Consider the following 14,440-nt stretch of genomic DNA (forward strand, 5'->3'; position numbering starts at 1 on the left):
AGTTAGTAAAAAATCTGACCTGTCTGGAGTACAAGATGAGCTGTGAAAAATTCTAATGCAAATCACTTGTGAATGTGCCTATTTATTGTAGAGTAGCTTTAACGTAATTAATCTGACGTGGTTAAACCCGGTAACAAGCTCTGCATACCTGCAGTCGTCTCCTCCAGTGCTGATCACATATTTATCATCATAGGAGAAGCGAATGTTGGTCACGTGTGCCGAGTGCCCAAAGTAACGCTTGTGTTTGGCCTGTAGAGGATCAAAATAAGTATTAATTAAACACTTTTTTGTTTGTTTACCAATGCTCTCATCCAGAGCACTTACAGGAGCAATTAGGGTTAAGTACTTTGCTCAAGGGCAAATAGTTTTTCATTCAGTCAGCTCGGGGATTCAAACCAGCGACCTTTCGGATACTGGCCCACCTCCCCACTTGGGGCAGCCCCAGCCAGCAGTCTGTGTTCTATGGCTTCAGTAACTACATATCTTTAAAAGCTATCCCAGTGATGTTGAGAGGAAGTGAAGCACTCACAAACTTCTCAGTGCAGGGAAAGTCGAAGAGCTTGACCAGTCCAAAGTCGTCCCCGGTGACCACATTGAGGCCGGCGTGGGAGACACAGGCACAGTTGACGTCAGCCTTATCAGCATTCCGTGGCCAGATCCCCAGCACCTCATCTCCCAGGATACTGAGAAGGAATGAGAGAGAGGAGCCATGCTCAGACTGCAGAATATGCTGAACAAAACCACAGGCCTGCCAGTACTGAGAGGACATTAGTCCACCAAAGAATAACCTTTTTAAATGTTTCCTCCAAGTCAACTGAATTACTATATCGTACTCTTCTCAGTAGTAAAACATATGCAACATATATAAAACATTTAAAAATATTCCTGCATACTGTAAAAGATCTCAACCAGACATTTGTTTTTCTGTTCATGTTTCGAAATAAGTATGCTACGGTCTATATGCAGAATGTATTTTAACCCATTAACCTTGGGGAGAGTGAATTTAGAGGATGTTTGGGGTCTATTCATGAGAAGTGAACAGTGACTGCTGTGCTGCAGACAGTATTGATTGACCTCCATTATTCCATTGATCAATAACAGACACCCAAACACAACTACAAAACATGTCTAGGTGTGCCCACTAAACTTCTGTACACAAACGTGCCCAGATGGCTTCAACGAGCCTAAAGCTCAAAAATAAGTTGAACCAGCAATGTTTTTGTACCGCTTCACCTTGCATTCCCATATTACGAGTGAGATATTATGTTTAGCTCCCGTTGTTGACGCCATATCGCAATAGTGTGACCATGCAATATTTGCATTCTTTACTGAATATTGATCTCAGTTTGATTTTGGAGAGTATGTGAGTTATTAAATTCCAGTGACTACAATTAATCATTCTACCTGGTCCAGGTGGCCCAGGTGATCCTCTCAATCACAGTCTGTTCTGTTACCATTTTCCCAGAAGGCATCTCATGCACCTGGCGCTTATAGTTTCCTGTGGACACCTGTCGACACACAGCCAGTGACACGTCAGAATACACACTCATGCATATGCACACAACCAGAGGTCAGAATATTGTAACTGTCTGAAATACATCAGTCAACTAGTGTACTGTTCCTTAAGAAAGTATTCATACCCCTCGACTTATTCCACAGTTTGTTGTTACAGCCGGAATTCAAAATGGATGAAATGCATTTTTTCCCCTCACCCATCAACACACAATGACAATGACAAAGTGAAAACATGCTTTTAGAAATGTTTGATAATGAAATGTAATTTACATACAGTATGTATTCACAGCCCTGAATCAATCAACACATGTTAGAGTCACCTTTGGCAACAAATACAGCTGTGAGTCATTCTGGGTGGGTCTAAGAGCTTTGCACACCAAGATTGTACAATATTTTCCACATTCTTTAAAAAAATGTATTCAAGCTCTGTCAAGTTGGTTGTTGTTGATCATTGCTAGACAGACAATTTCAAGTCTTGTCATAGATTGTCAAGACGATTTAAGTCAAAACTGTAACTATGCCACTCAGGAACATTCAATGTTGTCTTGGTAAGAAGCTCCAGTGTATATTTGGTCTTGTGTTTTCGGTTATTGTCCTGCTGAAAGGGGAATGTGTCTCCCAGTGTCTGTAGACTGAACCAAGTTCTTTTCTAGGATTTTTCCTGTGCTTAGCTCTATTACGTTTCTTTTTATCCTAAAAAACTCCCTAATCCTTGCAGATGACAATAACATGACACAGCCACCACCATGCTCGTAAATATGAAGAGTGGTACTCAGTATCGTATTGGATTTGCCCCAAACATATCACTTTGTATTCAAGACAAAAGTTCATTTTCTTTGCCACATTTTTGGCAGTTTTACTTTAGTCCCTTGTTGCAAACAGGATGCATGTTTTGGGATATTTATTCTGTACAAGCTTCCTTCTTTTCACTATGTCATTTAGTTTAGTATTGTGGAGTAACTACAATGTTGTTGATCCATCCTTAGTTTTCTATCACAGCCATTAAACTAACGGTTTTAAAGTCACCATTGGCCTCATGGTGAAATCCGAGTGGTTTACGTCCTCTCCGAGAACTGAGTTAGGAAGGACGCCTGTGTCTATAACTTAAAATTACAGGAGGACCATGGCAAACTATACTTGTCCCTCCCCTTCAAGGCACAGTCACATGTACTTGTAATTGTACGCTGAGGACAGGTTAAATTTAGAAGGCCAAGTCACCATCGTACTCTTTCTCTGGTCTTCATGTGGCAGTCATAGCGACACTCCGTAAAAGGGCTAAAGCTTTCCATAACAGCAAAGACTGGGTCTGAGTCTATAGGAATACCTCAAATACCTCAGATAGGGCTCCTTTTTTAGCACACTGAAGCCTGTCAGGTTACTCTGGGGCGGCTCCACGCTACTGTTAACTAGAAGGGGACTTGGCTATAAACGATTATGACCTGCCTGCCATATATGTGTGAGTCTAAATATAGGTGTTTTCCACTCTCAGCATGCTTTGGAATGGATATACGAGTATCCATCATGGTGAGAACACACTGTGCAACATGATCAAATGGTCAAGATGGCTGTTTTAAAAAGACAACACTGACACGGTTGCCATGATGGTAATAAAAAAAGGCATTTAGACTATTCAAACATAATGACCTTGACAGCAAAATAAAATGGACCTCATTCCACTATCTATTTTGTGTGCGGTTTAGAAAATCCAGTATGTATGTCAGCCTATCAAAACCCCCATGGCTTATAACAACAACAACAAGAATTAGTCTGTTTTTAAAACCCCTCCAGCTGTATTCTACTTCCCGTTCAGTGTGGCATACCTCGATGAACCTGCTGTCTGCAGAGAAGTCCATCTGGATAACGAAGCTGGAGATGTCCTTACAGTAGCCCACGCGGTTGAGTGTGGGGCCCAATGTAAGGTCATACAGGTCAACCGTACTCTCCACTGAGCCCACTGCCAGGAGGTGTTTGTCTGGACTGAACCTGAGAGGGTCACAGAATAGACATACTGTAACATAATGTATATATGACATTGAACCACACAAACACATAATTAAAATGTAATTGACTGGCCTTTAACTGACCCAATGCCAATGAAAATTAGTTCACTTCCCCCTTTTGGTTAAATCAGTCTCCACAGTTTGAAAAAATAAATGGTTTAATTTTGGTTAGTTGTTTTCTTGGTTCGAACCACAGGTTAAATTGGGAATGCAGATTTTTTGGGAGCCATATTTTGGGATTAGGGTTGAGCCAGGGTGGAACATAAGGCTATGGTTAGAGTAATGCAAAATTTGGGTTAGGTTTGTGGTTGAGGATAGGGTTAAGATTGAACAGGGATTTGGACATGAAACAGGCTAGTTTTGAGGCTAGAGTTAGGATTGAACCAGGATGTGGACATGAAGCACTGTTAGGTTTGTGGTTGAGGCCAGGGTTGTTGGTTAGGGTTAGGGTTGTGGGTTATGGTTAGGGTTGTTTCCAGGGTTGTGGTTGAGGCTAGGGTTGGGTTGAGGTTAGTGTTGGGTTGAGGTTAGGGTTATGGTTGTGGCTAGGGTTAGGGTTGTGGTTAGGTTTGAACATAGGTTGAAGATGTCAAAGGTTGCCTCCCGGGTATTGTATTGCAGCGCCAGCTGTGCCACCAGAGACTCTGGGTTCGCGCCCAGGCTCTGTCGTAACCGGCCGCGACCGGGAGGTTCATGGGGCGACGCACAGGCCTAGCGTCGCCCGGGTTAGGGAGGGCTTGGCCCAGTAGGGAAATCCTTGTCAAGGTTGCCAGGTGCACAGTGTTTCCTCCGACACATTGGTGCGGCTGGCTTCCGGGTTGGATGGAGCTGTGTTAAGAAGCAGTGCGGCTTGGTTGGGTTGTGTATCGGAGGACGCATGACTTTCAACCTTCGTCTCTCCCGAGCCCGTACGGGAGTTGTAGCGATGAGAAAATATAGTAGCTACTAACAATTGGACACCACGAAAAAGGGGTAAACATTTTTTTTTAAAGATGTCAAAGGTTAAGACAACAGGGTTCTAATATCCCATAACTCTTTGAGAAAATGGGGCCAGCATTGCTAGTTGCAATGGTGCTAGTCATTATCAATGGCACTGGTCCAATAAATGTGTTTATTTTCGAATGCTGCCTGGTGTAATAATTACGTTGGGTTAACCTGTATATTTTCGACCTAGGGTTGAACTGGGATGAGGACATGATGCTAGGGCAAGATTTACTGCCAGGATGTGGAAATGAAGTTAGGGTTAGTTACTGCCAGGATGTGGACATGAAGCTCGGGTTAGGGCTGATGCTAGAGTTATTGCCAGGATGTGGACATGAAGCTAGGGTTAGGGCTGATGCTAGGGTTACTGCCAGGATGTGGACATGAAGCTAGGGTTAGGGCTGATGCTAGGGTTACTGCCAGGATGTGGACATGAAGCTAGGGTTAGGGCTGATGCTAGAGTTATTGCCAGGATGAGGACATGAAGCTAGGGTTAGGGCTGATGCTAGAGTTATTGCCAGGATGAGGACATGAAGTTAGGGTTACTGCCAGGATGTGGACATGAAGCTAGGGTTAGGGCTGATGCTAGGGTTACTGCCAGGATATGGACATGAAGTTAGGGTTACTGCCAGGATGTGGACATGAAGCTAGGGTTAGGGCTGATGCTAGGGTTACTGCCAGGATATGGACATGAAGTTAGGGTTACTGCCAGGATGTGGACATGAAGCTAGGGTTAGGGCTGATGCTAGGGTTAGTTACTGCCAGGATGTGGACATGAAGCTAGGGTTACTGCCAGGATGTGGACATGAAGCTAGGGTTACGGCTGATGCTAGGGTTAGTTACTGCCAGGATGTGGACATGAAGCTAGGGTTACTGCCAGGATGTGGACATGAAGCTAGGGTTAGGGCTGATGCTAGGGTTACTGCCAGGATGTGGACATGAAGCTAGGGTTAGGGCTGATGCTAGAGTTATTGCCAGGATGTGGACATGAAGCTAGGGTTAGGGCTGATGCTAGAGTTATTGCCAGGATGAGGACATGAAGCTAGGGTTAGGGCTGATGCTAGAGTTATTGCCAGGATGAGGACATGAAGTTAGGGTTACTGCCAGGATGTGGACATGAAGCTAGGGTTAGGGCTGATGCTAGGGTTACTGCCAGGATATGGACATGAAGTTAGGGTTACTGCCAGGATGTGGACATGAAGCTAGGGTTAGGGCTGATGCTAGGGTTACTGCCAGGATATGGACATGAAGTTAGGGTTACTGCCAGGATGTGGACATGAAGCTAGGGTTAGGGCTGATGCTAGGGTTAGTTACTGCCAGGATGTGGACATGAAGCTAGGGTTACTGCCAGGATGTGGACATGAAGCTAGGGTTACGGCTGATGCTAGGGTTAGTTACTGCCAGGATGTGGACATGAAGCTCGGGTTAGGGCTGATGCTAGGGTTAGTTACTGCCAGGATGTGGACATGAAGCTCGGGTTAGGGCTGATGCTAGGGTTAGTTACTGCCAGGATGTGGACATGAAGCTCGTGTTAGGGCTGATGCTAGGGTTAGTTACTGCCAGAATGTGGACATGAAGCTCGGGTTAGGGCTGATGCTAGGGTTAGTTACTGCCAGGATGTGGACATGAAGCTCGGGTTAGGGCTGATGCTAGGGTTACTGCCAGGATGAGGACATGAAGCTAGGGTTAGGGCTGATGCTAGGGTTAGTTACTGCCAGGATGTGGACATGAAGCTAGGGTTAGGGCTGATGCTAGGGTTAGTTACTGCCAGGATGTAGACATGAAGCTAGGGTTAGGGCTGATGCTAGGGTTAGTTACTGCCAGGATGTGGACATGAAGCTAGGGTTAGGGCTGATGCTAGGGTTACTGCCAGGATGTGTACATGAAGCTAGGGTTAGTGCCGATGCTAGGGTTACTGCCAGGATGTGGACATGAAGCTAGGGTTAGGGCTGATGCTAGGGTTACTGCCAGAATGTGGACACGAAGATAGGGTTAGGGCTGATGCTAGGGTTACTGCCAGAATGTGGACACAAAGCTAAGATTAGGGCTGATGCTAGGGTTACTGTCAGGATATGGACACGAAGCTAGGGTTAGGGCTGATGCTAGGGTTACTGCCAGGATGTGGACACAAAGCTAAGGTTAGGGCTGATGCTAGGGTTACTGCCAGGATATGGACACGAGGCTAGGGTTAGGGCTGATGCTAGGGTTAGTTACTGCCAGGATGTAGACATGAAGCTAGGGTTAGGGCTGATGCTAGGGTTAGTTACTGCCAGGATGTGGACATGAAGCTAGGGTTAGGGCTGATGCTAGGGTTAGTTACTGCCAGGATGTGGACATGAAGCTAGGGTTAGGGCTGATTCTAGGGTTCGTTACTGCCAGGATGTGGACATGAAGCTTGGGTTAGGGCTGATGCTAGGGTTACTGCCAGGATGAGGACATGAAGCTAGGGTTAGGGCTTATGCTACGATTACTGCCAGGATGTGGACATGAAGTTAGGGTTAGTTACTGCCAGGATGTGGACATGAAGCTAGGGTTAGGGCTGATGCTAGAGTTATTGCCAGGATGTGGACATGAAGCTAGGGTTAGGGCTGATGCTAGGGTTACTGCCAGGATGTGGACATGAAGCTAGGGTTAGGGCTGATGCTAGGGTTAGTTACTGTCAGGATATGGACACAAAGCTAGGGTTAGGGCTGATGCTAGAGTTATTGCCAGGATGAGGACATGAAGCTAGGGTTAGGGCTGATGCTCGGGTTACTGCCAGGATGTGGACATGAAGCTAGGGTTAGGGCTGATTCTAGAGTTACTGCCAGGATGTGGAAATGAAGTTAGGGTTAGTTACTGCCAGGATGTGGACATGAAGCTAGGGTTAGGGCTGATGCTAGAGTTATTGCCAGGATGTGGACATGAAGCTAGGGTTAGGGCTGATGCTAGAGTTATTGCCAGGATGTGGACATGAAGCTAGGGTTAGGGCTGATGCTAGGGTTACTGCCAGGATATGGACATGAAGTTAGGGTTACTGCCAGGATGTGGACACAAAGCTAAGGTTAGGGCTGATGCTAGGGTTACTGCCAGGATATGGACACGAAGCTAGGGTTAGGGCTGATGCTAGGGTTAGTTACTGCCAGGATGTGGACATGAAGCTAGGGTTAGGGCTGATGCTAGGGTTAGTTACTGCCAGGATGTGGACATGAAGCTTGGGTTAGGGCTGATGCTAGGGTTACTGCCAGGATGAGGACATGAAGCTAGGGTTAGGGCTTATGCTACGATTACTGCCAGGATGTGGACATGAAGCTAGGGTTAGGGCTGATGCTAGTTACTGCAAGGATGTGCACATAAAGCTAGGGTTAGGGCTGATGCTAGGGTTGCTGCCAGGAGGTGGACAGGAGTCTAGCCAAAGTGCTCCAGGTAGCTCCTATGTCCCCTCAGTTCTTACCTGATGTCCTGTATGGCAGCACTGCGGTCTCGTTTCTTGCCCCACATCTTGAGTGAGATGGTGAGGAGGATGATGAACTCCCCATTCTTCATGCCCACAGACACCATCTCACCATCAGGACTGTAGCTGGCACACTTGGCTGGGTGGCCCAGGCTCACCTTGTTCAGCAGTTTCTAGCAGGGAAATGGAAGCAGGGTTGTAGACAACAAAACATGACATATTTTTATATTATTTTTCCATTCAACGGTTAACTAAATTCAGGTGCAAAGGAAACCAAGAACACACAGATTTACACACAGATTTGTGATTCAAAAAAGTTGTTTCTGCAATAAATCAATTAAGACATTCAACGTAAGATCAAACGCAACTTCATAGCTCAGCAGATCATTGGAACCACATAGTATTTATTTGTGCTGTACCTTGTCGTCCAGGTCCCATATGCGGATGGTGCTGTCGTCGCTGGTGGAGATGAACAGGTTTTTAGAGGGGTGGGTGGCCAGGCCCCAGATCCCACCCTGCATGTGACCGTTGATCAGGATGTTGGACGCAGCGTTCTTCTCTCCCACCTCAATGATCTCACCATCCTTTGTACCTACCAATATCTTACCCTGGTAGACAGGGACACAAGAAGGTTACTATTTTTAACCCTTCAAAATTCTAGCTATAGACTTCGGGCTCGCTTCAATCCATATCGCTAAGATGTATATAATTTTGCACGCCCAATTTTTCAGTTTTTTCGTTAAAAAAGTTTGAAATATCCAATAAATGTCGTTCCACTTCATGATTGTGTCCCACTTGTTGTTGATTCTTCACAAAAAAATACAGTTTCATATCTTTATGTTTGAAGCCTGAAATGTGGCAAAAGGTCGCAAAGTTCAAGGGGGCCGAATACTTTCGCAAGGCACTGTATATGATATTCAATTAAAAACAAAAAAAAAATATATATATATATAAAACATAGTGACAGTACGTTTATTTCCGAAAGGATTGTTCAGGGAGTTGCTTTAAGATTAAACATCTGCTGTAGACATGCTCAAAGTCTCTTTCACTGCTGTGTGCCCTGGCTGTGCTGAACTCACCTTTCCTCGACAGACGGACCTCACACACTCAACAGTTTGGCCCGTCTCCAGCTGGAACGCTCGGCAACGCTTCATCTCCTGGTCCCACAGTTTCACTGCACCGCCCTCCTTTGTACTGAAAAAGTGCATGCACGCACACACACACACACACACACACACACACACACACACACACACACACACACACACACACACACACACACACACACACACGCAAACACACCATCATAATCATCAATGTATCATCATCATAGAGGATAGAGGGTTAACCGAGATTCAGAACTATTCTTAATGTAATCCAATGGAATTCCATATGTGATTTTTGGTGATAGTGTGCCTTGTTACTTTAGGTGGGATTAATGGTGTTGTCTCAAGTAGGTCAGTGTTATAAAGATATCATTCTGATTGTCAGTGGTCTTGGCAGCAGGTAGCCTAGCGGTTAAACAAATACTTTCCCTGAGTCCGATGAACTAGTGGACACAATTTTTATGTCTGTCTCTATGTCCAGTATGAAGGAAGTTAGTTAGGTAGTTAGCGTAATGACTGGAAGTCTATGAATATCTACTAGCATACTAGTAGAAAAATGGCCTCATTGCCAAAATATCCCTTTAAGAGCATTGGGCCAGTAACCGAACAGTCACTGTTTCAAATCCCTGAGCTGACTAGGTGAAAAATTGGTCGATGTACCCTTGAGCAAGGCACCTAACCCTAATTTCTCCTGTAAGTCGCTCTTGATAAGAGCATCTGATAAATGACTCAAATGTAAACTGTAAATGGTCGTGCAGCAGTACGGTACTCACGGCCTCTCCTTGCCCCCTGTGACGATGAGGCCATCCCTCAGTGTGGTGTACATGGTGAACACTGGCCCGGTGTGGGCTTTAGCCACGACACGAAGCAGGAAGTGATCTCTCCACACGTACACATCCCCATTTATAGCACCTGTGAATGTTAGGTTATTCTGGAGGAAGAGAAACCACAGCTCAGGATCACGAAACCGTTTAATGGATCTCTGAAATGAATTTACAACCCATTAGCGTAGACTAAAGAGTGTCAAATTCTGTCGATACTCACCGCACCAAAGGCCACAGACAACATGGTCTGCATCCTGCCGTCCTCCACTGAGCCCACCACTCCCTTCTTATACATGAGAGAGCCTCCAGCTAGTGTCCAGAACTTGATGTGCTTGATCCCAACAGACACGAACTGAGAGTCGGAGTCTGGCCGGAACTCAACTACGAAGATCCTGTCTGGATGGCCACCTTTACTGGTCACTTTAGCACCTGGACAGGGTAACCCACACAAGCACAAACACTCCTATGACCTGCTATTTACAGTTACAGAGTGATATCTAACAACATTGTTAGGATTAGCAATCCCAAAAATGCCTAGACCAATCTAACCTGTAGCCTACCACCATCTCAGTGAATATTACCAGGGTCAGAATGGCTCACCTTCCTGCCAGCGCCACACAGTGATGGTGTGTTCAGGCTCCACCCCCACAGAGAGCAGCAGCTTTCCCGTGGCGCTGAAGTTGACGTAGCCCACCCCCTTGGCGTGAGAGCAGCGCAGGATGGACAGCGTCTGTTTACTCATGGCGTCCCACACATGGATTGAGGGGGTGGTGCCTGGAGCACAGAGAAAACCACCATTGTCTGATCCAGTATACAGGGCTACAGTATGGAGCAGTCCAGGGCAATTGATTGGCTGTATTATAGTACTGGGTAAAAAAGGTAAGAAAAGTAGGGTTGAATACAGAGGGATAACTACTGGAGGATAGAAAACACAGGACAGGTAAACCTATAGGGGTGGTTTCCCCGACATAGATTAAGATTTTTTTTTCATTGAGCTTGCTTTTTTATTGTAGGACTGGGATTTATCTGTGTCCGGGAAACCGGCCCATAGGCATAGTAACTGTAGGGCACACTGTAAAGGTCAATCTGGACGGGGGGTTTACCTGGCAGGTCTGTCACTTCACCTGTGGTGTGTGAGCGATGGGAAATTAGGCAAAAGAACAAATTCAATCTAAAGTGCTGCTGAGGGCCATGATATTAAGCACTAATAAAAATGACTTCTAGCAACAAACAAAATGTGTCAATGTAGACTGAACAGGTCCTCAACAAAGTCCCAGAAAAATGCTATAAGGCTAAACATGGGCATTCAATATGTCTCTCTCTCTCTCTCCCTCTCTCTCTCATATGCCCATACTCAGCCCACACACAAAAGCTATGGATAAGTACATGCAAAATATGTCAACGCATAATCACAATAAAATAAAACATGTTCATTCACTGCAGTACTGTACATACCAATCTGCCCTGTAGCGATGACATTTTTGTATTTAGGATGTTGATTGACGGTCAAACAGAGGATGTCGTCTGTATGCTCCAAGTAGAAACTCTGAGTCCCTGAGGAAAAATAGCATTAAAACACAGAGTTCATCTTCATTTTATCATGTACACGCCTTTGAAAATCACAAGTCCTTATGTCAATATTGAGTATGGTATCTGAAAGTGACAACACGTAGCTGTACCAGTGGAGAGGCTGTGCACCATGGCCGTAGCTGCTGTGTGGAAGACGATGTCGGCGCCGTCGTTGAGGTAGTGAAGGTTGTTACGACAATCGAAGCCCCTGAATCCAAACACGTGGTCCAGAACCAGGTCCTGGAAGTACACACATCACCGGCCAATCACATCCCACAGCGCACCAAACGTACCCAACAATGGTTCATAAAAATAAATACAAATTAAGGTTAAAAATGTAACAAGACACAAGCATTTCGCTACACCCACAATAATATCTGCAAAATATGTGTATGTGACCAATTTTGTAACATTGTGTTGAGTATGTTAAAGTTATTCAGAGTTAACATCAACACCACAGTGAGACAAACCTCGACAAGCTTCTTCTTTTTGGTGATATTGTTCTTCTGCAGCTTCTCTGGTTGGGGAGCAGCTCGGCTAACAGGTGGCCTGCAGTGAGTAAACAGATAGTACTGCCTCACACAGTAGATATATTGGACAGATACAGTATATTAACATGTGTACGTACCACAGAACCAAATCGTGTTTTCTCAGAGCAATTTCATTACAGGGCACAGAAATGCCACATTAAGGATAGATTAGGCCAAGTTATAAAATGTCTCTCTAGTCTGACATGAGAGAAACAAAGAAAGAGAGATAAGAGAGAGCGTGAGAAAGAAAATATCTATGTACTAAACTACAGCTTGAGGAACTCAGAGAGTACAAAACAGCTGCAATCAGTCATATCCCTCTGAATAGAAACCTTGTTAAGCATGTCTACAGTACATCATTGTTTGTTAATCACTCATAATAGCCTTTACTGTTTATAATACACAAACATTCAGTGTCCCTCATGAAACACACACAGTATATAACACAATATCTACAGACAGATTCAGTGCTACAGAAAATTGAATAAATTGTATACATCACTGACATTTTCCTATTACATTTTCCACATGTATGAATTTTGGCCAGCCACTGCACACATATCACCAAGGTGGGCACATCACATTCACAATGTTAACAAGCGTCAACTTTCACATAAGGATCACACCAATAATGACACATTACACCAGTTGGCTGAGGCCACATTTAACATGTATGGCAATGAGCCACAATGAGCAACAGAATACAATTCCACTCAGTCTCTGAGTCCGTTTCTAGGAGCTCTACACTGCCACCTGCAGCACATCTCCCTCTGCGTCTCAGTGAGGCTTTCCCTGGATTTCCTTCTCTGTCCCCCCCTCATTGAAATCTATCACTATAAAATATAAATACTTAAAAAGAGGCAATCTGCAGTTAATGTAGCAATTACAGATTGCCCCTTTAAAGTGAGTGGAATTCCACTCTCCTTAAAAATGAAGTCACTGGATATGTTGGAAAATTTGACTTCCTAGGCAGTTGGTTACCACAGTGATGTATCCTGGCTGAGACCTGAGGTCCATGGTCACTTTCAGGGGTTAACAGACCATGTAAAACATCTGAAATATCAATACTATTGATAGCTGACACAAAAGCAAAGGGCCATTAAAGGAAGAATAGAAGCACTCCACATTACCCTTTCCCACCTGGACAAAAGGAATACCTATGTGAGAATGCTGTTCATTGACTACAGCTCAGCGTTCAACACCATAGTGCCCACAAAGCTAATCACTAAGATAAGGACCCTGGGACTAAACACTTCCATCTGCAACTGGATCCTGGACTTCCTGACGGGCCGCCCCCAGGTGGTAGGGATAGGCAACAACACTACGCTGATCCTCAACACTGGGGACCCTCAGGAGTGTGTACTTAGTCCCCTCCTGTACTCCCTGTTCACCCACGACTGCGTGGCCAAACATGACTCCAACACCATCATTAAGTTTGCTGACGACACAGCAGTGGTAGGCCTGATCACCAACACCGATTAGAGAGGAGGTCAGAGAACTGGCAGTGTGGTGCCAGGACAACACCCTCTCCCTCAATGTGAGCAAGACAAAGGAGATGATTGTGGACTATAGGAAAAGGAGGGCCGAACAGGCCCCCATTAACATCAACGGGGTTGTAGTGGCATCACTGCCTGGTATGGCAACTGCTCGGCATCTGACCGTAAGGCACTACAGAGGGTAGTGAGTACTTCCCAGTGCATCACTGGGCCAAGCTTCCTGCAATCTAGGACCTATATAATAGGCGGTGTCAGAGGAAAGCCCATAAAATTGTCAGAGACTTTAGTCACCCAAGTCATAGACTGTTTTCTCTGCTACCGCATGGCAAATGGTACCGGAGCGCCAAGTCCAAAAGGCTCCTTAACAACTTCTACCCCCGAGCCATAAGCTGCTGAACAATTAATCAAATGGTCACCGGACTATTACATTGACCCCCCCTCCCTCCATTTGTTTTGTACACTGCTGCTACTCACTGTTTATTATCTATGCATAGTCACTTCACCCCAACCTACATGTACAAATTACCTCTAACCTGTACCTCCGCACACTGACTCTGTACTGGTACCCCCTGTATAAACCTCGTTATTGTTATGTTATTGTGTTACTTTTTATTATTTTTTTAAAACTTTAGTTGGTAAATATTTTCTTAACTCTTCTTGAACTGCACTGTTGGTTAAGAATTTTTAAGTAAGCATTTCACGGTAAGGTCTACACTTGTTGTATTCGGCGCATTTGACAAATACAGTTTGATTTGATTTGACTTATTAAGTTATTGGTCCTTAACATAGGTTGTCAAAGGTTCACGAGAATGTGTGCATGCTCCCGTGCGCACACACACTGACAGACAGAGTCTACAAGTTAACAGGGAAACACATATTGAAGAAGCCCTTGGAGGTTGAAATCCAACAGGAGGTTGAACAGTACAATGACAATGCAGAAGCATTAGTCATACAGCACCAGCACTGTGTGCAATGGCCTGATAGAA

General features: G+C 44.9%; 1 protein-coding gene across 1 annotated transcript in view; it reads right to left on the bottom strand.

Annotated features, from left to right (window-relative positions):
• Nucleotides 1-14,440, bottom strand: part of LOC118369819 (echinoderm microtubule-associated protein-like 6) — a 131,506-nt gene that overhangs the window by 2,702 nt on the left and 114,364 nt on the right. The window contains 13 exon segments of the mRNA XM_052498680.1: nt 149-249; nt 530-683; nt 1,405-1,508; nt 3,336-3,498; nt 7,930-8,102; nt 8,349-8,537; nt 9,009-9,123; nt 9,809-9,966; nt 10,080-10,288; nt 10,460-10,633; nt 11,315-11,413; nt 11,539-11,668; nt 11,899-11,977. Coding sequence (XP_052354640.1) covers nt 149-249; nt 530-683; nt 1,405-1,508; nt 3,336-3,498; nt 7,930-8,102; nt 8,349-8,537; nt 9,009-9,123; nt 9,809-9,966; nt 10,080-10,288; nt 10,460-10,633; nt 11,315-11,413; nt 11,539-11,668; nt 11,899-11,977 — 1,848 coding nt within the window.

The sequence above is a fragment of the Oncorhynchus keta genome, chromosome 36 (genome assembly GCF_023373465.1).
Source record: "Oncorhynchus keta strain PuntledgeMale-10-30-2019 chromosome 36, Oket_V2, whole genome shotgun sequence".
In the NCBI taxonomy this organism is placed as follows: domain Eukaryota; kingdom Metazoa; phylum Chordata; class Actinopteri; order Salmoniformes; family Salmonidae; genus Oncorhynchus; species Oncorhynchus keta.